At 48.3% G+C, this 24,217-nt stretch overlaps 2 protein-coding genes across 3 annotated transcripts in view; both read right to left on the bottom strand.

Moving 5' to 3' along the window:
• Positions 1 to 15: 15 nt before the first annotated feature.
• On the bottom strand, positions 16 to 14,040 carry NXF1 (nuclear RNA export factor 1). Its single transcript, XM_012454448.2, has 21 exons — positions 13,915 to 14,040; positions 12,368 to 12,554; positions 11,995 to 12,148; positions 10,383 to 10,466; positions 10,186 to 10,290; positions 9,983 to 10,063; positions 9,805 to 9,874; positions 9,576 to 9,664; positions 9,341 to 9,448; positions 8,635 to 8,744; positions 6,772 to 6,808; positions 5,227 to 5,295; positions 5,092 to 5,147; positions 4,230 to 4,337; positions 4,057 to 4,115; positions 3,834 to 3,949; positions 3,673 to 3,715; positions 2,995 to 3,067; positions 2,315 to 2,497; positions 478 to 538; positions 16 to 354 (listed from the first exon to the last, which is right to left on the bottom strand). The coding sequence occupies exons 1-21, from the start codon at positions 13,940 to 13,942 to the stop codon at positions 316 to 318; spliced, it is 1,860 nt and encodes a 619-aa protein (XP_012309871.1). The 5' UTR covers positions 13,943 to 14,040; the 3' UTR covers positions 16 to 315.
• A 1,405-nt stretch (positions 14,041 to 15,445) lies between these two features.
• Positions 15,446 to 24,217, bottom strand: part of STX5 (syntaxin 5) — a 30,476-nt gene continuing 21,704 nt past the window's right edge. For both annotated transcript variants that reach the window (XM_012454451.2, XM_012454452.3), the window contains exon 11: positions 15,446 to 16,189. In XM_012454451.2, coding sequence (XP_012309874.1) covers positions 16,030 to 16,189 — 160 coding nt within the window. In that variant the 3' untranslated portion in view covers positions 15,446 to 16,029. The remainder of the gene's footprint in view (positions 16,190 to 24,217) is intronic.

Genomic DNA, 24,217 nt, shown 5'->3' with positions numbered 1-24,217 from the left:
ACACAGAACACAAAATACAACATCACTGTTTATCTTAAAAAGTAAGGAGGTCCTGGGGTTAAGTACACAAAGCACCTAAGTCCTTCGGGTAGTTTAGTGTCAGTTCTACAAAGTAAGCTTTGGCTTCCTGGCACCAGTGAGGCTCAATCTTCTGAAGTCTTCCAGAAGGCAGGTGAGAAGGATCCAGCAGCCCTCCTCCCTCGGTCACAGTCACAGGGCAGCCTTGGGCCAGACAGGAGGAGATGACAGATGACAACCAGACAGTGATATCCAACGGCTATTTACAGGGGGGCTGCTTCTGGAGCATGACTACGATCATTTCATGAATGCCACTTCTGGGATCTCCCCCTTGGCCTGGAGAAAAATGAAAGGTCAGTAGAGGCAGGCCTACCCTCCCCACTCAGCAACCCCAGCTAACCTGACCTCCTGAAGGCCAGGAGATCCTAGTGTTTTTGCCACTGTATTTCCAGACCTTACCTTGAGATGAGTGAAGGCCTGGGCGGATCTGGTGTAGTCCCAGTTGTTGTCCTGAAGGCACCTGGAGTGGGGAGAACAGGCAGCTCCATAAGAACTCTGACCCCGGCCGGGCGCGGTGGCTCACGCCTGTAATCCCAGCACTTTGGGAGGCTGAGGTGGGTGGATCACTTGAGGCCAGGAGTTAGACCAGCTTGGCCAACATGGTGAAACCCCATCGCTTTAAAAAAAAAAACTCTGACCCCTAAATGCCATTTGAAAGTCCATTCTATAAAAGCACCCAAGTTTGCCAACAAGTATGTACATTCTTATATATCCTTGCACTACTTATACAAGTGAGAAATTAGTAAAAGTCCAAATGTTCTACCAATGGTCTATCAAAGATAAGGAGTATTAAATGGCTGTCAAGCCCAAGACAGTTTTTACACTGGTAGGGAGAGATGAGCATGGTCTAAGTAAAGAAACTAAGTGCAAAACAGTATATAAAAAGGAAGTTCCATTTTGGCTTTTTTTTTTTTTTCCAGACAGTCTCCCTCTGTTGCCCAGGCTAGAGTGCAGTGACTTGATCTCAGCTCACTGCAGCCTCCACCTCCTGGGTTCAAGCAATTCTCCTGCCTTAGCCTCCCTAATAGCTGGGACTACAGGTGCATGCCACCATGCCCAGATAATTTTTTATATTTTTTAGTAGAGATGGGGATTCATCATGTTAGCCAGGATGGTCTCCAACTCCTGACCTCATGATGCCCACCTCAACCTCCCAAAGTGATGGGATTACAGGTGTGAGCCACCATACCTGGTCAATTTATTTTATGAGACAGTCTCGCTCTGTCTCCCAGGCTGGAATGCAATGTCACAAGCTCTGCCCACTGCAGACCTGTGCCTCCCAGGTTCAAGCAATTCTCCTGCCTCAGTCTCCCAAGTAGCTGGGATTACAGGTTTGTGCCACCATGCCTGGCTAATTTTTTTTGTATTTTTAGTAGAGACAGATTGGCTAGGCGGGTCTCAAACTCCCTTGTGATCCACCCACCTCTGCCTCCCAAAGTGCTGGGATTACAGGCATGAGCCACTGCAGCCAGCTAAATTTTTTATGCTAATTTATGCATAGGCGAATTTTTTATAAACTATCTTTTTTTTGTTTGCTGGGTTTTTTTTTTTTTTTTTTGAGACAAAGTCTCGCTCTCTTCCCAGGCTGGAGTGCAGTGGCGAGATCTCAGCTCACTGCAACCTCCGCCTCCCGGGTTCAAGTGATTCTCCCACCTCAAACTCCCGAGTAGCTGGAACTATAGGGGCGTGCCACCGCACCCAGCTAATTTTTGTATTTTTAGTAGAGACACGGTTTCACCATGTTGGCCAGGATGGTCTCGATCTCTAGATCTCATGACCATCTCAGTCTCCCAAAGTGTTGGGATAACAGGCGTGAGCCGCCACGCCCAGTTGACTACTGGGCTTTTTTAAGCAGCAAAAAGTTTTGCCTTTTAAAATTTCAGGAGGCCAGGAATGGTAGTTCACACCTATAACCCCAGCACTTTGGGGAGGCCTAGGTGGGAAACATGGTGAAATCCCATCTCTACAAAGAAATACAAAAAAATTAGCCGGGTGCCGTGGCCTATGCCTGTAGTTCCAGCTACTCTGGAGGCTAAGGTGAGAGGAGAGCTTGTGCCCAGGAGTTAGAGGTTACAGTGAGTTATGATCACTACTACACTCCGGCCTGGATGACAGAGCAAGACCTTGTCTCTAATAAAAAAAGAAAAAAGAAACCACTCATCAGAAGCTCTCATTATTCACGACTAGTCCTACTTCAGTTCAGTTCATCCCCACCCTACATATGCCCAACACTCACTTCTGGGACCACTCGAGGTTCATGCCAGACTGGGTAGAGAATGCCTGCAACATTTCCTGCTGCTCTGGAGAGAGGGTGGGCACTGGGCTGGAGGAAGGCGTGGGTGCAGGCATAGCGAAGGCTCTTTGGATCTCTTCAGAACTGGCATTCCGCACAAATAGCTCGTCGTTTACAATACACAGCCTTGAGGACAAAGAGCACTTAAAAAGCTGGACAGATATATACTGTCATCCCCCAGCATCACTCCTATTCTCAGATTCCTTCAGTATTCACAAGGTTCCCCTCCCACTCTTGGCTATTGTTACCTTTTATCATTTATCTTCTCCCATGGAATCCATGTTTGGAAGGATTATCTACCAAACACACTAGAGTTCTCCCAATACATGGGCAGTTCTTAGCCCTTTATTTATCTTCACAACAAACTTAGGAAGTGAATACTGTTATATGAACTTTCAGATGAGGCAGCAGCCTACTTGCTAGAAGTGGTGGAGCCAGGATGAAAACCCAAACAGTACGATTCCAGAGCCACGCTCCTAACTAGCTCTTAACTACTATGTGAGCTTTCCCCGATTTCCTGTTGCCTTTCTGAAAGCACCCCGAAGACTGACTCTACCCTCCAATTACCATACTGTTGGCTATGGATTAGGACTGGTATCCAATGTGAAAAGCAGAATATTTACCCTGAATTGGTAGCAGGAACAGCAATGAATGTCCGGGTGAAGGCTCGCAAAGAATCCCGGGACTTTCCATCCACTGCAATGAGAACAACAGCAACGACACCTTAGGGTCGCTAGTGGTTTATGTTTACAAACAGCTTCTTGAATCATGGTCTTATTTGATACATTATTTGATACAAAGAATACCAGCGGGCCAGACAGGGATGATTAAATGTATAAGGGAAGTAGAGATGGGGTAAAGGGTCGGGCAGAGAGGACAGTAATAGTAGTAACTACTAACCCACTGATAGCATCTGTGTGCCAGGCCCAAGGCCAAGCACTTTTTAAGTTATTTCATTTTACTTCCTACAGCACCACTGTGAGATGGCTATAACCCCATCTTACAAATAAATAACCTAAGTCTTAGAGGTAATGTTACTTGTCCACAGCCCCACACAACCAAAACTGGGATGGAAACTAAGAACTGCCTGACTCCAAAGTCTTCCTAAGCCCCAGGCTTTTCCAATATCCTGACAGGACAGACGGAGAGGGAGGCCAAGCCAAGATGGCTTAGAGGCAAAATGGGAGGAGGAGTTCAAAAAGAAAATGGGAGAGAAAGGAGCTGGGAAGCTAAGAGCGCTGAGGAACATTCCAGCTGGGGGTGGGACCATGCTACAAACTCAGGACTTTAAAGATTCTTACCTTCCTTGAAGACGCCATTGACAGAAAAACACAGCAGTGTGCTCTGAAAGAGAAGAAGCATCAGGTACAATGTAGACTTCTGAGCGCACCCCAACCTTGCCTATTAAATGCCACCCCCACCCCAATTCTAGGCTTCTGTCAGGGCACAAGCAGGAGCTTACTGTCTGGGCGCTTATGTCTACCACGAAGGAATTGACGTCGTGCTGGGTTCTGGGCAATTCGTTGAGGAAGGCGACAACATTGAGACGCGTGTGCTTCAACAGCCGGAACCGCAAGGCTGTGGGTGGAGAAAGTTCAGCAGGGCTGCCACATACTCCTGAGTTTTATGATTGATTCCTTCCCATGCCCTTTTCCCATCCTGTTTTGTTCACATCACACACTTACTAGGGTCTTTAAGCTTCTTCACATTTCTGCTATCCTTGAAATACTCGGCCAAGTTGCTTCTGGGGGAATAAGAGGAATGGACACGGTGTTCAGAGCGGTGCTGCAGCAAGTGTTGCCCTGTATCTGCTGGGAAACCCTGTGGTCCCAGGCAGATTCTGGGATGTGATACTCACCGGGCAGGGTTTTGAGGAATGAAAGGAATGCTCAGGGAACAACAGGCCCCATCATGGTAGGCATCTAGGAGCCCTTGCCGGTCTCCAGAGTCATAAATAGCATAGTACCTGTGGGAAAAACAAAAGAGAAAGTATAGGCTCTGTGGTCTAGAGCCACAGCAGGACCCAGTACCTCCCAAGAGTGAGCTGTGGCTGGGCACGGTGGCTCATGCCTGTAATTCCACCACTTTAGGAGGCCGAGGCAGGTGAATTGCTTGAGCCCAGGAGTTTGAGACCAGCCTGGGCAACATCGTGAAACCCTGTCTCTACTAAAATTCCAAAAAAAAGGCTGAGCATGGTGGCTCATGCCTGTAATGCTAGCACTTTGGGAGGCAGAGGCGGGTGGATCACCTGAGATAAGGAGGTCGAGACCAAGCTGGCCAATGTGGCAAAACCCCGTCTCTACTAAAAATACAAAAAATCAGCTGGGCATGGTGGCAGGCGCCTGTAATCCCAGCTACTCAGGAGGCTGAAGCAGGAGAATCTCTCTAACCCAGGAGGCAGAGGTTGCAGCAAGCCGAGATCATGCCATTGCACTCCAACCTGGGTTACAGAGTGAGACGCCATCTCAAAAAAAAGAAAAAAAAATTAGCTGGGCGTGGTGGCAGCCACCTGTAATCCCAGCTATGGAGAGGCTGAGACAGAAGAACCTCCTGAACCTAGAAGGTAGAGGTTGCAGTGAGCCAAGATTGTGCCACTGCATTCCAGCTAAGGCAACAGAGTGAGACTGTTCAGAAAAAAAAGAAAAGAGAGTGAGGTGTGCCTGGGTCTGCCCGACTTTCCCCAACCTCGGGCTGTGGAGAGGGGGTCCTGGGATACTTACTGCTGCAGGAAGTGCAGGACCAGACTCTTCAAGTTTTCTGTTCCAAAATAGCTTCCCTGGAATCAAACAGGTATTAGGACCATGGAAGCAGTATTCCCTCCACACACAAGTTCTTACTCTGTCCGTGCTTCCTACCTTACAGGGCGGTAATGTCGTGGGGGGTTCAATATCAAAGGCAATTGGTGGGGGTAGCTCATGGCCATCCTGTGGAAAGAAGTAAAAGTTGACATTGTAGACTGGGCACGGTGGCTCACAGCTATGGTCTTAGAACTTTGGGAGGCTAAGGCAGGAGGATGGCTTCAGCCCAGAAGTTTGAGACCAGCCTGGGCAACATGGCAAAACCCCATCTCTATCAAAATTACAAAAATCATCTGGGCATGGTGGTGCATGCCTGTATTCCCAGCTACTTGGAAGGCTGAAGTGGGAGGATCACTTGAGCCTGGCAGGTGGAGGTTACAGTAAAAGCTAAGATTGTAGCACTGCACTCCAGCCTGGACAACAGAGCCAGATCCTATCTCAAAAAACAAAACAAACAAAAAGAAAGTTGTCAGTGCAAACATGAGAGAAAAAGACTGGACGCCTAAGTAGAATGAACTAGGAGAGAAGGGTCGAAAGTCAAGTGTAAAAGCGTCATGAAAAGTATCCAGGAATCCAGGCCAGGCGTGGTGGCTCACACCTATAATCCCACCACATTGGGAGGCTGAGGTAAGTGGATCACTTGATGTCAGGAGTTCAAGACCAGTCTGGCCAACATTGTGAAACACCATGTTGTTTTGCCAGCCTGGGCTCAGGGAAAAATGGCCCCCACTCCCTACTAAAAATACAAAGAGGCTGGGCGCAGTGGCTCACACCTGTAATCTCAGCACTTTGGAAGGCCGAGGCGGGCAGATCACCTGAGGCCGAGAGTTCAATACCAACCTGACCAACATGGCAAAACCTCATCTCTACTAAAAATACAAAAAATTAGCCGGGCATGTGGCAGGCACTTGTAATCCCAGCTACTTGGGAGGCTAAGGCAGGAGAATCCCTTGAACCCAGGAGGCGGAGGTTGCAGTGAGCCGAGATCACGTCACTGCACTGCAGCCTGGGCAACAAGAGCGAGACTCCATCTCAAAAAACCAAACCAAACCAAACAAAATTAGCCAGGCGTATTGGCGTGCGCCTGTAATCCCAGCTACTTGGGAGGCTGAGGCAGAAGACTTACTTGAACCCAGGAGGCAGGGGTTGCAGTGAGTCAAGATCGCACCACTGCACTCTGGGCAACAGAACAAGACTCTGCTAAAAGGAAAAAAAAAAAAAAGGAAAAAATGGCAGGATGTGATGGCTTATACCTGTAATCCTGTAATCCCGGCATTTTGGGAGGCTGAGGTGGGTAGATCACCTGAAGTCAGGAGTTTGAGGCCAGCCTGGCCAACATGGTGAAACCCCGTCTCTACTAAAAATATGAAAATTAGCCAAGCGTGGTGGTGCCTGTAATCCCAACTACTGGGAGGCTGAGGCAGGAGAATCACTTGAACCTGGGAGGAGGAAGTTGCAGTCAGCTGAAACCATGCAGTTGCACTACAGCCTGGGTGACAGGGCGAGACTCCATCTCAAACAATGAAAAAAGAAAACTATCCAGGAATCCTTGTGAGTGGGAGATGCTGTGCTTGTTAGAATGAAAAAAAATTATAGACTTACCAGGCGTAATAACTTGGGAAATCGTTCACGAATGGCGCTGTCAAGAACGGGACAGAAGTGAGTGACACTTCAGAGCTACCGTGCCTCCTGGGCTGCTCTAGGAGCAAATATACCAAACCCAAGGGACAGCCCATCCCATCCTGCTCATCCCTCCACGCCTTCCCAGCCTGGGCTCAGGAAAAAATGGCCCCCACTCCCCACCTGACCCGGGTCACCCAGACACGGACTGCCTTGAAGGCTGTCTCTTTTCTCTCTGCCTGACTCTGAGTGCCACAATGAACAGCACTCCAAGCCCAGGCTTTAAGCCCAGGACCTCCTTCCCCTCCCTGCCCCCCTTACCTTCCACCTACTCACCTGTGCAACCCCGGGAGGAGGGAATGGGGTGGGAGCCCAGGGGCTCCGCTGCCTCACCAGGTATCCATCAGTTCTGCCAGGTCTGGCCTTGGCCAAGACCCAAACACACCACAGGGATGGCACAGGATGTTGGGGCAGGGAGATGAGCAGGTGGGGCTCATGAATTGAGAGGCAAAGGAATAAGAAAGGAAAGGAAAAGGAGGAAAAAGAGAAAAAGGCAGGATGGGACAGGGGCAAGGGAGAGATGGGGGAGGTATAGGAGATAGAGAGGGTAAGGCAAGAGAAAGCAAAGAAAAAGGGAAAGAACCACCAGGCAAGAACGCATCTAAAAACGACGGAGAAAAGGGAGAAAGACAGCCTGACACAGCCCTTTCTTTCAGCTGCCCCATCTCTGTGGTCCAAGTTAGAAATGAGAAACAAATCCTTGCTGTGGTGAGTGGGCACTTGCTGTTGGCCAGGTCTCTGTCTGCTACCTGGGTCCCGATCTGAGCTGGGTGTGGGAAGCAAAGCAGCCATGGGGACAGGAGACCTCCCTCAGAAGGTATAAGGGTTCAGGACCCTGCATGGTTGTGGGGGTGAGGGTCTGTGCCTCACCTCTGTTGCCTTCAAGCTCTCTCCTGATGGCCCCTCTGCGACTGTGCCTGTCTTAGGTTGTTCCTTCCCTGAGGAATCTTACCCGTCTCTGGCTAACCAGCCATCCACTGGGGCCAAACAGGGTGATGTGCAGTGTGTGAGTGAGGGAGAGGCAGTCCCCCCGAGGGGGTCAGTTCTCTGTCTCCTTGGTAGACTATGCCCCCATGGCCTCCACGCCCAGCACCTGCCTTGGGAGTCCCACGCCTGCTGGCGGGGCCCCAGCTCCGGTCACATCTTGGGGAACCCAGGTTTCTTCTCCAGGGAGAGCCCAGGTCATAGCACTGGGCAAGAGAGACAGATTGCATGGCACCAGCCCCTAGGAAGCCTCAACCTCAGCATGGGCAGGAAAGCCCAGGCAACAGCCTTGGGCAAATGGATCCTGAGAAAAGGGTCCCTCTTGGCACAAGGGCAAGAGGGGCCATCACAGTACACAAGGAGGAAAGGCCCAACTCAGAAGGAAATCTCAGGTAGGGAGAGCTTCCTCAGCCCATGGACACCAGGCTCTTGGCACAAGGCAACCCCGTCTATAGGGTATGTACAAGACACACTCTGGTCAGAGTAGAAATGGGGAGTTGCCTTTCCTGGAACAACAGGATAGGGGAGATTCTAGAAAAAGCTGTGTTCAGGAAGCAAAGAGAAAGAAGGGCCACGGTCCCAGCAAACAGAGAGTCAGGTGAAAAATAAAGAGAGGAGATCTCAGGACAAAGCTAGAAGGCATAGACAGACCAAAGTGGGGAGCACGTGATCCTCCCAAAATATAGGTGGCTCCAGCTCAGGGCTGCACATCTCCTGCAGACGGTCACTGGTCAGGATGCATTAGCTCAGCCTCCCAGGGGGTGAAGGTCCCCAGGAGGGGAGACAGAGGCTACAACTGACCTAATGTAGGTGGACTGGTCTCGGAAGGTGTCACACAGGGAGTTTCCGTCAAGCCACAGCTCTTCTAGCTTCAGCCCCTTTATCTTGTCCAACTCCCGCTCAGACTTCAACTGCAAAGGTTGGGGGGAAACATGGGAGGAGATCGTGGTGAAGAGAGCCAGCTGGATCCCCACACCTCCAATCCCTATCATTAGCTCTGCTCTGAGATCTTCTTGTTTAATCTTTTTAGATTTCCTTTTTTTTTTTTAATTTTAGAGACAAGGTCTTGCTCTGTCACCCAGGCTTCAGTGCCGTGGCATGATCATAGTTCACTGTAGCCTCAAACTCCTGGACTCAAGAGATCCTCCCACCTCAGACTCCTGGGTAGCTAGGACTACAGGCATGTGACATCATAGTGGCCTTTCCATTAAAAAATTTTTTTTGAGACACGTTGCTCAGGCTGGAATGCAATGGCACAATCATAACTCACTGCAGCCTTGAACTCCTAAGCTCAAGCAATCCTCCCACCTCAGCCCCCTGGAGCAGCTAGGCAAACTCCTAGCCTTAAGTGATCCTCCTGCCTTGGCCTCCCAAAGTGTTGGGATTACAGTCGCAAGCCACCACATCTGGCCTGAGTTCTCTCTCTTGCCTCTTGCCATCACCAGACAAACCCTGCACACCCTCTACCCGCCCCCCTCAAAAACACAGCCGAGGTATCAGCTCTCACTTCATTTCCAGAAAGGTTTAGGATCTTCAGGTTGGGTGCCTTCTGCACAATGCTAGACATGTCATCCAGCCTGTATAGCCTGTTGTTGCTCAAGTTCAAGGACAAGAGCTGTGAAGAGAAAGGAGTTTAAAGGAAGCACCACCAGCAAGTGGATCAGAGACAAATTTGCCCTCCAGCCATATTCTATCTAACCCACCCTGCTTCCTCATGCCTAATATTGGGTCAAAGGCCTTACCTCAGGGATGTTCTCTTCAATGATTCTCAGCGTAGCTGCCATACAGCTTCTGCGATTCAGGACAACATCAATGTTCTGGGCTACCAAATCTTCAGGAAGAAGGGAAGGAAAGGGAGACTGAAAAGTCTTGCCCAGGCCAGCGTTAGCACTAAAATATCCTCAAACTTTCCCTCCCTGACAGATCCCCACCTGTCACCACCTATCTGAGAACTACTGTTATCAACCATACCTGGGTCTGAACGAAGGCCCTTGAGGTCAAGGGCTTGTTGGGAGCCATCATATCGTTTGCTCATGATCAGCTACAAAGGAAGAAAGGTTTAGTGGTTACTGGGATTGTGTGTGTGGGGTAGGGGTGTGAGAAGTGGTAAGACTGGGTTGGAAACTTATCTAATTTAAGCCTGCCTCACCTTTAGCTGTTCTACTTGTTCTGGCTTCAGTTCATTCAGTATAGTGGGGGGCGGAGCAGAGGAGTTGATGATGATAGATATCTGGAGGGAAGACACAAAAGGCACAGAAAACTCTAGGGATGCCTAAGCTGCAAGACCAAGACCCAGTCCCTTCTCTGATCACCAACCCCCACCTCCAGCCAAGCCAGACCCTTTAAACACACCCTTCGGTTCTCCCGATCCAAAATCTTATAGTTGATAGCTTTCAATGCAGAGGCAGTGCTGGCGTCCTCAACAAAGAACTGGGCCCGTGTATTCTCATAGTGAAACTGCAAGAGGAAACAGGAGCATTACACTGGAGTCCAGAGCCCCTTGCCCATCCCTGCTGCCCAGCCAGCCAGCCACTCAGGCCTTGTCTTACCTCAATAGGGGTGAAGGGCACACTGCACTTGCTCTGAATCATGCTCAGGAGCCATGCTTTGTCATACTTTTTGCCATAAGGAATCTAGAAATGGGAGAGAAAAGAAGGGAATTATATGTAAGGTTGAATAGCAGACCCAATACAATGCCTTTTATACCTTCTACTAAACTTTAAAAGACATTCTAAAGAAAGGACCAGTATTAGGTTTTCTACTCGAGACACACATAGGATCTTCGGGTTGGGTGCCTTCTGCACAATACTAGACATGTCATACAGTCTGTATAGCCTGTTGTTGCTCAAGTTAAAGGACAATAGCTGTGAACTCCTTTCTGTCCACTTATACTTTTTCTCTTTTTAGTAACAGGGCCTCACTCTGTCACTCAGGCTGGAGTGCAGTGGTGCAATCATAGCTCATTGCAGCCTTCATCTCCTGAGCTCAAGCGATCCTCCTGTCAGCCTTCTGGAGTAGCTAGGGCTATAGGCATGCACCACCATGCCTGGCCGATTTAAAAATTTTCTTTAGAGAAGGGGTCTTGCTGTATTTCCCAGACTGGTGTTAAACTCCCAGCCTGAAGCGATCCCCTGCCTCAGCCTCTCAAAGTGCTGGGGGATCACAGGAATGAGCCCCTGTACCCAGCCCACTTAAACTTATAATCCCTCAAAAAAAATCAATTTTTTGATTCTAAAAGTTCCAAGATATTATTTACACCTTGCCTGCCCCTCAGAGAACTACAGGGACTCCAAGCCCCACACTCAGCTTGAGCCAAATGAAGACATCCAGAGGAATTACTCCCTCCCCGAACCAGTTTTCATATTTCTCATTCACCCCTTCTCTGAACCTGCTCTAAGGTGTCTGAAGATACTGATTCCTAGGAGAAAAGATAGATGCTTGACTGTGAAGTAAACAGCTGACAAAAATAATTTTTGGGCAGGATGTGGTGGCTCATGCCTGTAATCCCAGCACTTTGGGAGGTTGAGGCAGACAGATCATGAGGTCAGGAGTTTGAGACCAGCCTGGCTAATATGGTGAAACCTTGTCTCTACTAAAAATACAAAAATTGGCCGGGCACGGTGGCTCAAGCCTGTAATCCCAGCACTTTGGGAGGCCGAGGCGGGTGGATCACGAGGTCGAGAGATCGAGACCATCCTGGTCAACATTGTGAAACCCCGTCTCTACTAATACAAAAAAATTAGCTGGGCACGGTGGCGCGTGCCTGTAATCCCAGCTACTCAGGAGGCTGAGGCAGGAGAATTGCCTGAACCCAGGAGATGGAGGTTGCGGTGAGCCGAGATTGCGCCATTGCACTCCAGCCTGGGTAACAGAGCGAGACTCCGTCTCAAAAAAAAAAAAAAAATACAAAAATTAACCAGGCGTAGTGGTGGGCGCCTGTAGTTCCAGCTACTTGGAAGGCTGAAACAGAAGAATCGCTTGAACCCGGCAGGCGGAAGCTACAGTGAGCCGAGATCACACCACTGCACTCCAGCCTGGGTGACAGCATGGACTCCATCTCAAAAAAAAAAAGAACAATTTTTGTGGAATAAAACTAAACATCTCCAGGCTGAGTGCAGCATCCCATCGCTACTGCACCGTCTACTTTCTCCAAGAACTCACTGTAATTTTGAACCAGTTCTTTGAGGTCCCATCCTGGCTGGTGCCAGCTCCTCCTCTCTCTGAAGGAGCTCTATCTCTCCGCACGGTAACATGAATGCGATCTCGATCATGCCACGTATCACCCCGACGGTTAGGCCGGGTGGTATAGGGGTTGCTGTGGGTAAGCAGAGAATAAAATGACCATAAATGCTAGGACAGTCTTCTCAGAGATCTACCTGCACTGTTAGTGGGACTACAACTAAGATTGTTCAGTCATTAAGCTACTCCTGGCATTTCTCACTCTTTCAGGTGGGAAAGGAAATGACATGGACAGTAAAAGGGCCATATAATCTTATGGGCCACTAAATTCAAACCAGACCAACTGGTCACTTACTATCGTACTCGGGGACCATCTTGGGCATCACTCATTGCCACATCTCCATCATCTTCCTCAAGGCGGGAAGACCGAATACCAGAACCACCTCTTCCAGACCTACGGTTTCCTTCACCATATTTCCACCGGAAGGGACCCCGGCCTTTCTTCCTTCTTTGAGGGAAATTAACACGTTCATCATCGTGCTCTGGAGTTAGAAACAGGAACACAAATTAGGAGTAAGTAACTGGTCCTGCTTGGTGTGGCAATCGCAGTTTCTAGTACTCTGCACTATGGGAAGAAATACATACTAACTACAGAGGCCATCTCCATGCAAACTCCACTGCCAGACCAGCAGTAAGAACCCTCTCTGTGGAAGGGAAGCATCAGGAAAAAGTTATTGGAAAATTGTGTATAAGGCTTTTGAAAAATGAAGCAGAAACTGGAATTAGAAGCAGAATGTAGAAATGTGACAACCAAAAGTGTAACTGAACACAAATCAGACCTCTAAAAGCCACGTGAAATCTGCCACTCAGTACTGTTGTCTATACAGTACAGATGCCAGTTACAAATATGACCAATTTAAGGATCCTCTAAAAAATTCTCCTTGTTCTCAAATTGCCACTTTGAAGTTTTGTGAGGAGCTCTTCATTTCCTTTGCCAGAAATGGCCTTTAACTCAGAAGACAGACAACTTCTAGACTCAGGATCTAGTGGCAGTGCCAGGCTCAGGTGCTTAACCAGGGATCCTGGAATGCTCTCCAGGAATATGACCTTCTGACACATGCTGTGTAGGACTGGCATCTTTAAAAGATCTCTAACTCTCAAAAGAAGTCTGCCTAATACAGATACTGTAAACAATGAATCTCAACAAATGACCCTAAGTAAAAAGTACACAGAAGGCGCACCTAACATTCACTGAGAACTTTCTCCAGTGCCGGCCACTATGCTTCAGGCACTTGATAGACATGATCTCATTCCCCCCACCCCCACCCGCCCCCTCCACTCTTAAAAAACAGATACTGCTGTTATTCCGCATTAAGGAGGTGGAAAACGAGAGTTTTAAATTCACGGTTTCAACCTCCGCCATGCACTTCTAACTACTACAAAGGACTAACACCTAGTGTAGTGTTCAGACTAGAACATCCAGTTGATTTGTCTCAAATATTAAGCCAAACCCAGGCCCGAGGATTCAAGACCGACTGGACGCAGTAAAAAATAGGGCACCAGGGCAGCCCAAGAGCAGGGCACTAACTCACGTTAAAGGAAGAGTCAGGCCGCCAAACCGAACTGACAGGCATTAACCACCCACAAAGTTCAAAGGAATCCCGTCACCCCACCCCCAAGCCACCCGCTCCGAGCTGCAGGTCCTCCAACACCAGGTTTCCAACAGGAATCCAGGAGTTCAACTACTCGGTGTCCACCTCAAGTGCTCCCGTTCCTCCGCGCGCCGCTCCCCACGGACGCCGAGCGCCTGCGGCCTCACGTCCCGGGGGCTGAGGCCTAGGCCGGCGCCGCCCACCCGGGGGTCCCAGATAGCCGGCTCCCGACCCAAGGACCAGCACTGACCGCTGTACGACTTCCCCTCGTCCGCCATGCCACAGCGAAGAGCAAGGGCGGGCTCAGGCGCGGGCCGCTACGCCTAGAAACGTCCGAACTCCCAAGCGCTCAGAACCAAAGTGCCCCTACGACGGGCGCCGCCGCCTTTATTCGGTATAGCACGTCGCGCGCCGCTGACGTTCTAGGCTGTGGGCGGTGCCACCGACCAGAGAAAGCGCGGCCCCTGCGCGTGCGCACACTTAAGCCCGTCGTGCGAGGGGCGGGGCCCGACCCTCCACGCCCCGCCCAAGGCCTGAGCTTGAGGAACCCCGGCTGGCTGCCAGCAGGTCCTCGCACCTTTTCATTTGTCCGCTGACGCTGCCCTGGGCACCTCCAGAGTTAGTACTGGAACAGAGTGCTGCAACTGCAGCCCAGAGTTCAGAGCGGGGAAGGGGACCACACGAAGGGCTTCCGAGGAATGGAGACTGCGCCTCCAGGTGGCAGTGATGGCTTAGACCCCTACCGGAATCCAGCCAGTTTCAGCTCGGCTCCTTGTCTATGCCTCGCTTTCTTCGCCTATAAGATGGATTAATAATCACGAAGTTGAGAATTAGAATGTAAGCTTCATGGGAGCAGGAACCTTGACTAATTAATAGCTTTTTTCCTTGATTCGTACCATGCCTGGCACATAGTAGAAACTCAACATGTATTTGTGAAATAAATGAATTTCTGTACTATGCATTTCCCCAACCCCCACCCGCCCCGCCGCAAGTTGCTGAGTCAAATGAGACGGCATCTATCGGATTTGCCGAGCATTGTCATAGACCTTCCATCAATGGCGTTCCCTACTAGAAACCCATCGTCCCAATAGGGCCGACAGTGAAGCTCATCAGCAGTGGCAGACAACTTGCTGGAGATGCCAAGGAGAACATTTTAAAGTATTAGGGCCTTGGGATCTCCTAGACCCTCAGAAGCACCAGCCCCTGGTTGTTGTCTCTATAGCTTTAGCTTCCTTTGGAATATGTGAGACAGGGGCACTTGAGTAGCCTCAGAATGTGGTTGAGTCTTGGTCAGGAAGAACAAAGCACACCTGGATGGTGCGTGTTCTGGGCAGGTGTCTCCTCCAGTCTCTGTGATTGGCTTTGATTTGGTGAGGGGCTTGGAGGGAACCAAAAGCCTCAGCCTGGAGTTGGGAACAAATTCTTCACCTTCCACTCCTGGCAGCAGGCAGAGCTTCTGCCTTGCTTAGCTTAAGCAAGATATGAAACAGGTCCAAACAGTCCTTGAGATGGTCCTGGAAGTTGCCACCAATCAAGGACCCCCTCTGGGATCCTGCTCCCCTGTGTGAAAGGAAGTTTCTATGCTAATGAAGTGTTGCAACACTTGGTTCTGCCCTGCCTAGAGGCAGCTGTGTGTCAGAGCCCAATATAGCCTGTGTCAGCAGTGATACCCAGCAGAGCCATTGGCCCAACGCTTTCAGTTCTGGTACTGGGCAGTGGGCTCATTCCACTCACTGCCTAGGCCCTTCGACGCTCCCACCCAGAAATGATGACATAGCTAGTGAGGATGACAGTCTTGCTGTAATTGGGAGAAAACAGGCTGCAGCACATTTGGCAGATTGAGAGTCACCAGCAGCCAATGTCGGAGGTTGTGCAGGCAGCTGAAGGGCTCAGGGCTCCCTGCCTCACATGGTGAAAGAGGAAGAAGAAAGAGATCAAGTCCTAACCCAGATGGGAAAATTGGTCCCTGGGACATTTTACTTCCTCTCTTCACTCACAGGAAGGTGGGGAAGGGCATCATCTCCCTTTGCTGCCAAAGCTTCCTTTAGGAGAGGTTGGAGAGGGTTTATAAAAAATCTCCTAGTAGAAGCAACCTCCCCCAGCTGGCCTCTGCTCCCTTCCAGTCACTTCACAGCAGAGTCCAAATCCAGAACTGTTTGTGTTTCATGGGCCTGAGGGTGGTGGGGGCAGGACAGGGTGGCCAGAGGCAAGGGGTGAGAGATCAGGGGCAGTGGCCATTCTTAGCAGTTCCAGGGAAACAGGGCCTTTCTCCCAAGCACCCTGCACAGGCTCGGTGGCAGCATCGGCCACTTGCCCTCCCAGGAGGGTCCCAAACCCCAACAGAGTGCCTCAGGGTGGAGCAGGTTCAAGCAAGGAAGACCACAAAGATGATGAAGAAGACAATGAGAATGAGGAAGATTTTGACCATGAGCCACCGATTGGAGGTGACTGACTGGAAGTACTTGAGGATCTCTGAATGGGCGGCCTCAACGTCCAGCTGGGCTCCTAGCACATTCTCGTCGATCCTGGGAACAAGGCCGGGAGAAGAGAAAACAAAAGGACACTGGATTAAAAAGAATGCTGTTGAAGTCTGTTTATTTACTTATTTTGAGATGGAGTCTCATTCTGTCGCCCAAGCTGGATCTCAGCTCAGTACAACCTCCGCCTCCGTGTTCATGCAATTCTCCTACCTCAGCCTCTTGAATAGCTGGGGCTACAGGCACGTGCCAACATGCCCAGCTAATTTTTGTATTTTTAGTAGAGATGGGGTTTCACCATGCTGGCCAGGCTGGTCTCAAACTCTTGACCTTGTGATCCACCCACCTCAGCCTCCCAAAGTGCTGGGATTACAGGTGTGAGCCACCGTACCAGCCCTATTTATTGACATGGAAAGATGGTCACAATATGATCCCATTCTTGTGTATAGAAAGGCTTTTGAAGAGGGCTATAAATGAGTTATTTCTGGCTTGAAAACCAGCTCTGCCATTTATTAGCTTAAGACTCTAAGGTAGGCCAGGCGCGGTGCCTCATGCCTATAATCCTAACACTTTGGGAGGCTGAGGTGGGTGGATCACCTGAGGTCATGAGTTCAAGACCAGCCTGGCCATCATGATGAAACCCCATCTTAAAAAAAAAAAAAAAAATTAAAAAGAAAAGAAAAAAAGACTCTAAGGTAGTCTTTAACTTCAAGCCTCATTTTCCTCACCGGCAAAATGAGGTCTACACAAACCCTACCTTCCCTCAGGCTGCTGCCAGTCTTCAGTGAGTTAACAAATATAAAGTCCCTAACCCACAAGAGCCCCCAAAATGTTAGTTATAATTTTTGCTCATCAGTATTTACAGATTTTTATCTGATGAGTATGCATTATATTTATTGTAAGGGGAAAAAAGTTCAGATACTACAGTCAGGAAATCATGGTTCTGAGTGAAAAAGGAAACCTTCATGACATGTACAGGAAGTCAAGGGATAAAAAAGCTCTATGGCCAGCCGTGGTGTCTCATGCCTGGAATCCTAGCACTTTGGGAAGCCGAGGCGGGCAGATGGCTTGATCTCATGAGTTTGAGACCAGCCTGGGTGACATGCAAAATCCCATTTCTGCAAAAAATACAAAAAGTAGCCGGGTGTGGTGGTGTGACCCGTAGTCCCACTTACTCGGGAAGCTGAGGTGGGAGGATAGCTTGAACCCAGGAAGTTGAGGAGTTCAAGGCTGCAATGAGATTGTGCCACTGCACTGCAACATGGGTGACACAGCAAGACCCTGTCTCAAAAACAAAACAAAACAAAACAAAACAAAACAAACGAAAAAAGGACATAGACCCCCAGTTTTGGCTGGGCTATAATCCCAGCACTTTGGGAGGCCCAGACAGAATGATCACTTGAGCCTAGGAGTTGGAGACCAGTTTGAACAACATGGTAAGACTCTTTATCTTGAACAACATGGTAAGACTCTTTATCTATTAAAAAAATTTTTTTTTAAAATAAGTATAGGGCCGGGCGCGGTGGCTCACGCCTGTAATCCCAGCACTTTGGGAGGCTGAGGCGGGTGGATCATGAGGTCATGAGATCGAGACCATCCCGGTCAACATGGTGAAACCCCGTCTCTACTAAAAATACAAAAAATTAGCTGGGCACGGTGGCGCGTGCCTGTAATCCCAGCTACTCAGGAGGCTGAGGCAGGAGAATTGCCTGAACTCAGGAGGCAGAGGTTGCGGTGAGCCGAGATCGCGCCATTGCACTCCAGCCTGGGTAACAAGAGCGAAACTCCGTCTCAAAAAAAAAAAGAAAAAAAAAAAAACGAAAAGAAAAAAAATAAAAATAAAAATAAGTATTGGAGGATGAGAGATTACGTACAAATATGACATGATTTTATGGGACTTGAGCATGCATGGATTTTGGTATCCTCCGGGGCTCTTAGAGCCAATGTCCCATAATACCAAGGGATGAGTGTGCTTAGTCTAATGGTTAGCACCTTGAATAAGTGATTCAATTGACCTCAGCAATAAAGGGATAACTTAATCAAGTGCCTACTAATGTGATCATCATGACAAAAGTATTTGACCTAAATTTAATCATGAGAAAACACTGAACAAAAAAAGTTGATGTCATGAAAAATAAAAGGCACACTAAAGAGACACATCAAATACAAAATGTGAATTTTCCTGGGTCTTAAATTGAAAGAAAAGAAGATAAAAATTTTTGTTTTAGGCGGGCACGGTGGTTCATGCCTGTAATCCCAGCACTTTGGGAGGCCGAGGCGGGTGGATCATGAGGTCAAGAGATCGGGACCATCCTGGTCAACATGGTGAAACCCCATCTCTACTAAAAATACAAAAAATTAGCTGGGCATGGTGGCGCATGCCTGTAATCTCAGCTACTCAGGAGGCTGAGGCAGGAGAATTGCCTGAACCCGGGAGGAGGAGGTTGCGGTGAGCCGAGATCGCGCCATTGCACTCCAGCCTGGGTAACAAGAGCGAAACTCCGTCTCAAAAAAACAAAAAAAAAACCAACGTTTGTTTTAAATATCAGATGGGAAAACTTAAACATGGGCTGAATACTGGATCATGCTGGAGAACTGTTAATTTTCTTAGCCTCACCCTCCCCAGTAGCTTGAAAATGACATTATGAAAAAAAAATTAAAAAAACAAAAACAAAAAATCAGCAGGTAATAGCCTTAAAAAATATATAAAAAATTAAAAAATTAAAAAAAAAAAAATGAAAACGACATTATGGTTGTTCAGGAGAATGCCCTATTCTTAGCATGCTAAAGTACTTGTGATAAAACAGCATTAAATTTGCACCTACTTTCAAATGATTTAGCAAAAGAAAGAAGAAAGGCCGGGCCGGACGCGGTGGCTCACGCCTGTAATCCCAGCACTTTGGGAGGCCGAGGCGGGTGGATCACGCGATCGAGAGATCGAGACCATCGTGGTCATGGTGAAACCCCGTCTCTACTAAAAAAATGCAAAAACTTAGCTGGGCATGGTGGAGCGTGCCTGTAATCCCAGCTACTCAGGAGGCTGAGGCAGGAGAATTGCCTGAACCCAGGACGCGGAGGCTGCGGTGAGCCGAGATCACGCCATTGCACTCCAGCCTGGGTAACAAGAAACTCCGTCTCAAAAAAAAAAAAAAAAAAAAGAAGAAGAAGAAAGACCAGGTGCGGTGGCCCATGCCAGTAATCCCAGCACCTTGGGAGGCAGAGGCGGGTGGATCACAAGGTCAGGAGTTGGAGACCAGCCTGACAAACACAGTGAAACCCCATCTCTACTAAAAACAAAGAAAAAAGCCAGGTGTGGTGGTGTGCACCTGTAACCCCAGCTACTCAGGAGGCTGAGGCAGGAGAAATCGCTTGAACCTGGGAGGTGGAGGTTGCACTGAGCTCAGATTGCGCTACTGTACCCCAGCCTGGGCGACAAACCGAGACTCTGTCTCAAAAAAAGAGAGGAAAAACAAAAAGAGAGGAAAAAAAGTGATAACATGTTAACAATCGGTGACCAAGCCAGATGGCTCATGCCTATAATCCCAGCACTTTCGGAAGCCAAGGGGGCTGGATTGGTTGAGTTCAGGAGTTCAAGACCAGCCTGGGCAATATAGGGAGACTCCGTCTCTATAAAAACATTTAAAAATAAGCCAGACATGGTGGCATGCACCTGTAATCCCAGCTACTAGGGAGGCTGATTGGGGGGATCACTTGTGTTTGGGAGTTTGAGGCTGCAGTGAGCCATTTCCTCAAAAAAAAAAAAAAAAAAGGAAAACAAAAAAGTTAGTGTCTACAGGTACAGGGAACATGAGCGTTTATTGTGCTATCCTCCCAATGTTTCTGTAGTTTGAATACTTTATGAGGGGTAAAGGAAAATGACTGAGCAACATTACATCAGTGGTATTCACACCTTAGGAAAAACAAGAATCACCTGTTGAATTCTCAAATAGACAAATTCTCAAGTGTCACAACCAGAAATTCTAGGTTGGGGCCCAAGAATCTACATTCCAAAGAACTTCAGACTTAATCAGTAGTTTTAGAGCAAGTGCTCAAACTCAGATCCACTGGCATGCAGGGAGGAAGCATATAAACATCTCTACCTATTTTAAAGACTGCATCCTTTCGGGCCAGCCACGGTGGCTCACACCTACAATCCCAGCACTTTGGGAGGCCGAGGCGGGTAGATCATGAGGTCAAGAGATCGAGACCATCCTGGTCAACAAAGTGAAACCCCATCTCTACTAAAAATACAAAAATTAGCTGGGCATGGTGGCGTGGGCCTGTAGTCCCAGCTACTCAGGAGGCTGAGGCAGGAGAATTGCTTGAACTCAGGAGGCAGAGGTTGCGGTTAGCCGAGATCGCGCCATTGCACTCCAGCCTGGGTAACAAGAGCGAAACTCTGTCTCAAAAAAAAAAAAAAAAAGATTGCATCCTTTCATGAATTTATTTTGCATATGGTTGTCCATAAATTTCCTCTACTTATATCCCTTTTGTGGTCCAAACTGTAAAACTGCTACTGAGCCATTCCCCTGAAACTATTGGCACTGATCCGATTAATTCAAACCTCCTGACTCAAACACATCCTTACCTCAAACCAAAACACTCCTTAAAATTCCTCTACCCCAAGTTCTAAGGACACATTTCTCTCTCCGCTTCCTCTCATCTTCCTCAACCTTCCTCCTCAGTCTGGCCAGATTCTTCCCTTTTCTACATAGTCCCTGACTCCAGGAGGAATCTGTCCTGATCTTTTTCTCACTTTACCCACTGTCTCTGGGTGGTCTATGCCCAGGGTTTCACCCAGAGGCCACTGACTCCTAAGTCCTTACCTCTAGCACTGCCTTCTCTTCCAAATATCAGAGCATGAAATGGCTACTAAACTCTGTCACTTACCTGTCCCACCAAGTCTGAAACACTCAACACATCCAGAACAAACCTCCTTACCAAGCATCAATCCACTTGCTGCTTCTTATGTTCTCTCCCTGACAACGAATTTCTTGCTGTGACCCACAGGTCATTTGTGACCTGGCCTTGCCTATCACTAATCCCCCAAGCTGACCAAATAATTCTGCGCTCCTGAATCTACCAAATTCTTTCTCATTTCTGTGCTGTTTTTTCCTCACATGGAACAGCTTATCCTTTCCCCTTTTTGGCTGGCATTCCCCTCAAATCTTAACTTGGTATCACTTCTGGGAAGGTCCCTTGGCCCCATCTAGGAGTAGTACCTACTCTGAGTTTCTCATCCCCTTCTCCATTTTTTTTTTTAAAGATGGGGTTTCACCATGTCGGCCAGGCTGGTCTCAAACTCCTGACCTCGTGATCTGCCTGCCTTGGCCTCCCAAAGTGCTGGGATTACAAACATGAGCCATAGCACCCAGCCCCGCTTTTTCTTTTTAAATAGAGACGAGATCTCTGTGTTACACAGGCTGTCTTGAACTCCTGCCCTCAAGCAATCCTGCTTTGGCCTCCCAAAGTGGTAGGATTACAGGCATGAGCTACTGCATCCAGCCTCATCCCCTTCTCTTCTTGCCCTATCATACTGAGCTGTCACTGTCAACCTATGTCTCTCCTACTAGTGCACTCCAGTAGGACCAGGATGGTCTTTCACCTTCTTATCCTCAGACCAGGATGGTCTTTCACCTTCTTATCCTCAGACCAGGATGGTCTTTCACCTCCTACTAGTGCACTGCAGGAGGACCAGGATGGTCTTTCACAACAGCAACAAATATTTCCTAAACCAATGAGCAAATGCATGCTAACAGTGAAAAATACTTATGACACTTTTTTTTTTTTTTCCCTTTTTTGAGACGGAGTTTCGCTCTTGTTACCCAGGCTGGAGTGCAATGGCGCGATCTCGGCTCACCGCAACCTCTGCCTCCTGGGTTCAGGCAATTCTCCTGCCTCAGCCTCCTGAGTAGCTGGGATTACAGGCACGTGCCACCATGCCCAGCTAATTTTTGTATTTTTTTTTAGTAGAGACGGGGTTTCACCTTGTTGACCTGGATGGTCTCGATCTCTTGACCTCGTGATCCACCCGCCTCGGCCTCCCAAAGTGTTGGGATTACAGGCGTGAGCCACCGCGCCCCGGCATGACACTGTTTTAAGGAAGACTAGAATGTAAAGTTGTATGTATGGTATAATTCTATTTTGGATGTATAAGGATTGAGGAAATAACTCAAATATCTTTTATAATTCTGTTTCACTGAATCTATAATAATATTCTAATATTCAAAATACAACATAGCTCAAAGAGCTATCACATTTATGGCCTAACTCTGCAAGGGGTTTCCTAGGTCTCAGCTGAAACAGATGAAAACCAGTCAGTTATTAGCCAGGCATGGGGGCAAACACCTGTAATCCCAACTACTCGAGAGGCTGAGGCAGGAGAATTGCTTGAACTTGGGAGGCAGAGGTTGCAGTGAGCCAAGATTGTGCCACTGCACTCCAGCCTGGGTGACAGAGTGAGACTGTCTCAAACACCACCAGCAAAAATCAGTCAATTCTCCTGACTCTAGGTCAAGACAGCTGATCTTACAGTACCTTATAAATCGATGGTGCTCAACATTTAGTAGTTGAATAAACAAACTTTTTTTAAAATCAGTGGTTTCCAAACCTGGATGCTCATCAGAACCCCCTATGGAATTTTTTAAATGAAGTTCCCTGAAAACCCACTCCATTCACATCTCTTGAATCAGAATCTCCAAGGCCTGGGCGCAGTGGCTCACCCCTGTAATTCCAGCACTTTGGGAGGCCAAGAGGGCGGATCACGAGGTCAGGAGTTTGAGACCAGCCTGATCGACATGGTGAAACCCTGTTTCAACTGAAAATACAAAAATTAGCCGGGCGTGCTGGCACGTGCCTGTAATCACGAATACTCAGGAGGCTGAGGCAGAAAAATCACTTGAACCTGGGAGGTGGAGGGTGCAGTGAGCCGAGATTGCAGCACTGCACTACAACCTGGGGAACAGAACAAGACTCTGTCTCAGAAAAAAAAAAATCTCCAAGTGTTTTCTTTTACCTTAGTCAATTAAATTTGTGAGGCTGCTTAATGAATTGATGATGTTCAGAAACCTGCTTTATATAAACGTAGGTGTTCACTCAGTTTCACATGATCAACAATGTAGGGTAAAAGCACTCTGCTAGGTACTACGGGGAATGAAGATCAATCAGGGTTGGACACTGCCCAAAGGGATAAGAGCAAGTGGGCAGGAATGGATTCCTTAAACCTCCTATACCTCCTCTCCCCTATCCTCTCCTCTACTGGTCTTCCTTCTTCTTCTGTTTTTTTGAGACACAGTCTCACTCTGTTGCCCAGGCTGGAATGCAATGGCACGATCTCAGCTCACTGTAACCACTGACTCCTGGGTTCAAGCGATTTTCCTGCCTCAGCCTCCCAAATAGCTCGGATTATAGGTGTCCACCACCACGCCCAGCTAATTTTTGCATTTTTAGTAGAGACAGGGTTTCACCATGTTGGCCAGGACAGTCTCGATCTCCCGACCTTGTGATCTGCCCACCTTGGCCTCCCAAAGTGCTGGGATTACAGGCATGAGCCACCACGCCCAGCCAGCCTCTCTTCTCAATGAGCTGAGAAGACTGAAGTTGTCTGAAGATAAATGCCACTCCACCCCCAGGACTAGTACAATATCCTCTGTTTTCCCACCTATTGCCAGCTCCTCTTAGAGCTAAGCTTCGATTTATGTGCTGGAGCCCATTATCTCTCACCTTCTCAAGGACATCATCTCAAGAATTCTCCCATGTTTCTCCTATATTATGATTTTTAATATATCTGTTGCATCATTCCCATTGGCATGCAAACATACCTTTATTTTCTCTCAGCCTTTTAAGCCCTCTAGGCTCCCACCAGACAAATTTGGAACAATTTAAGCACCGACAATAATCATTGCCCTCACTAACTATATACAAACAATAAATTAAAACCCATAATTTAAGTCTATAATGATGCTCAAAAAAGAGGAAGAATTTTATTATTTATTTTTGAGACAGAGTTTTGCTCTTGTTCCCCAGGCTGAAGAGTGCAATGGCATAATCTCAGCTCACAACCTCCGCCTCCTGGGT

The sequence above is a fragment of the Aotus nancymaae genome, unplaced genomic scaffold, assembly GCF_030222135.1.
Source record: "Aotus nancymaae isolate 86718 unplaced genomic scaffold, 86718_ANA_hifiasm-v0.15.2.pri h1tg000059l, whole genome shotgun sequence".
NCBI classification, from domain to species: Eukaryota; Metazoa; Chordata; class Mammalia; order Primates; family Aotidae; genus Aotus; species Aotus nancymaae.
Note: the sequence above shows the minus strand (reverse complement) of the source record. Positions and strands in the feature narration are given on the sequence as shown.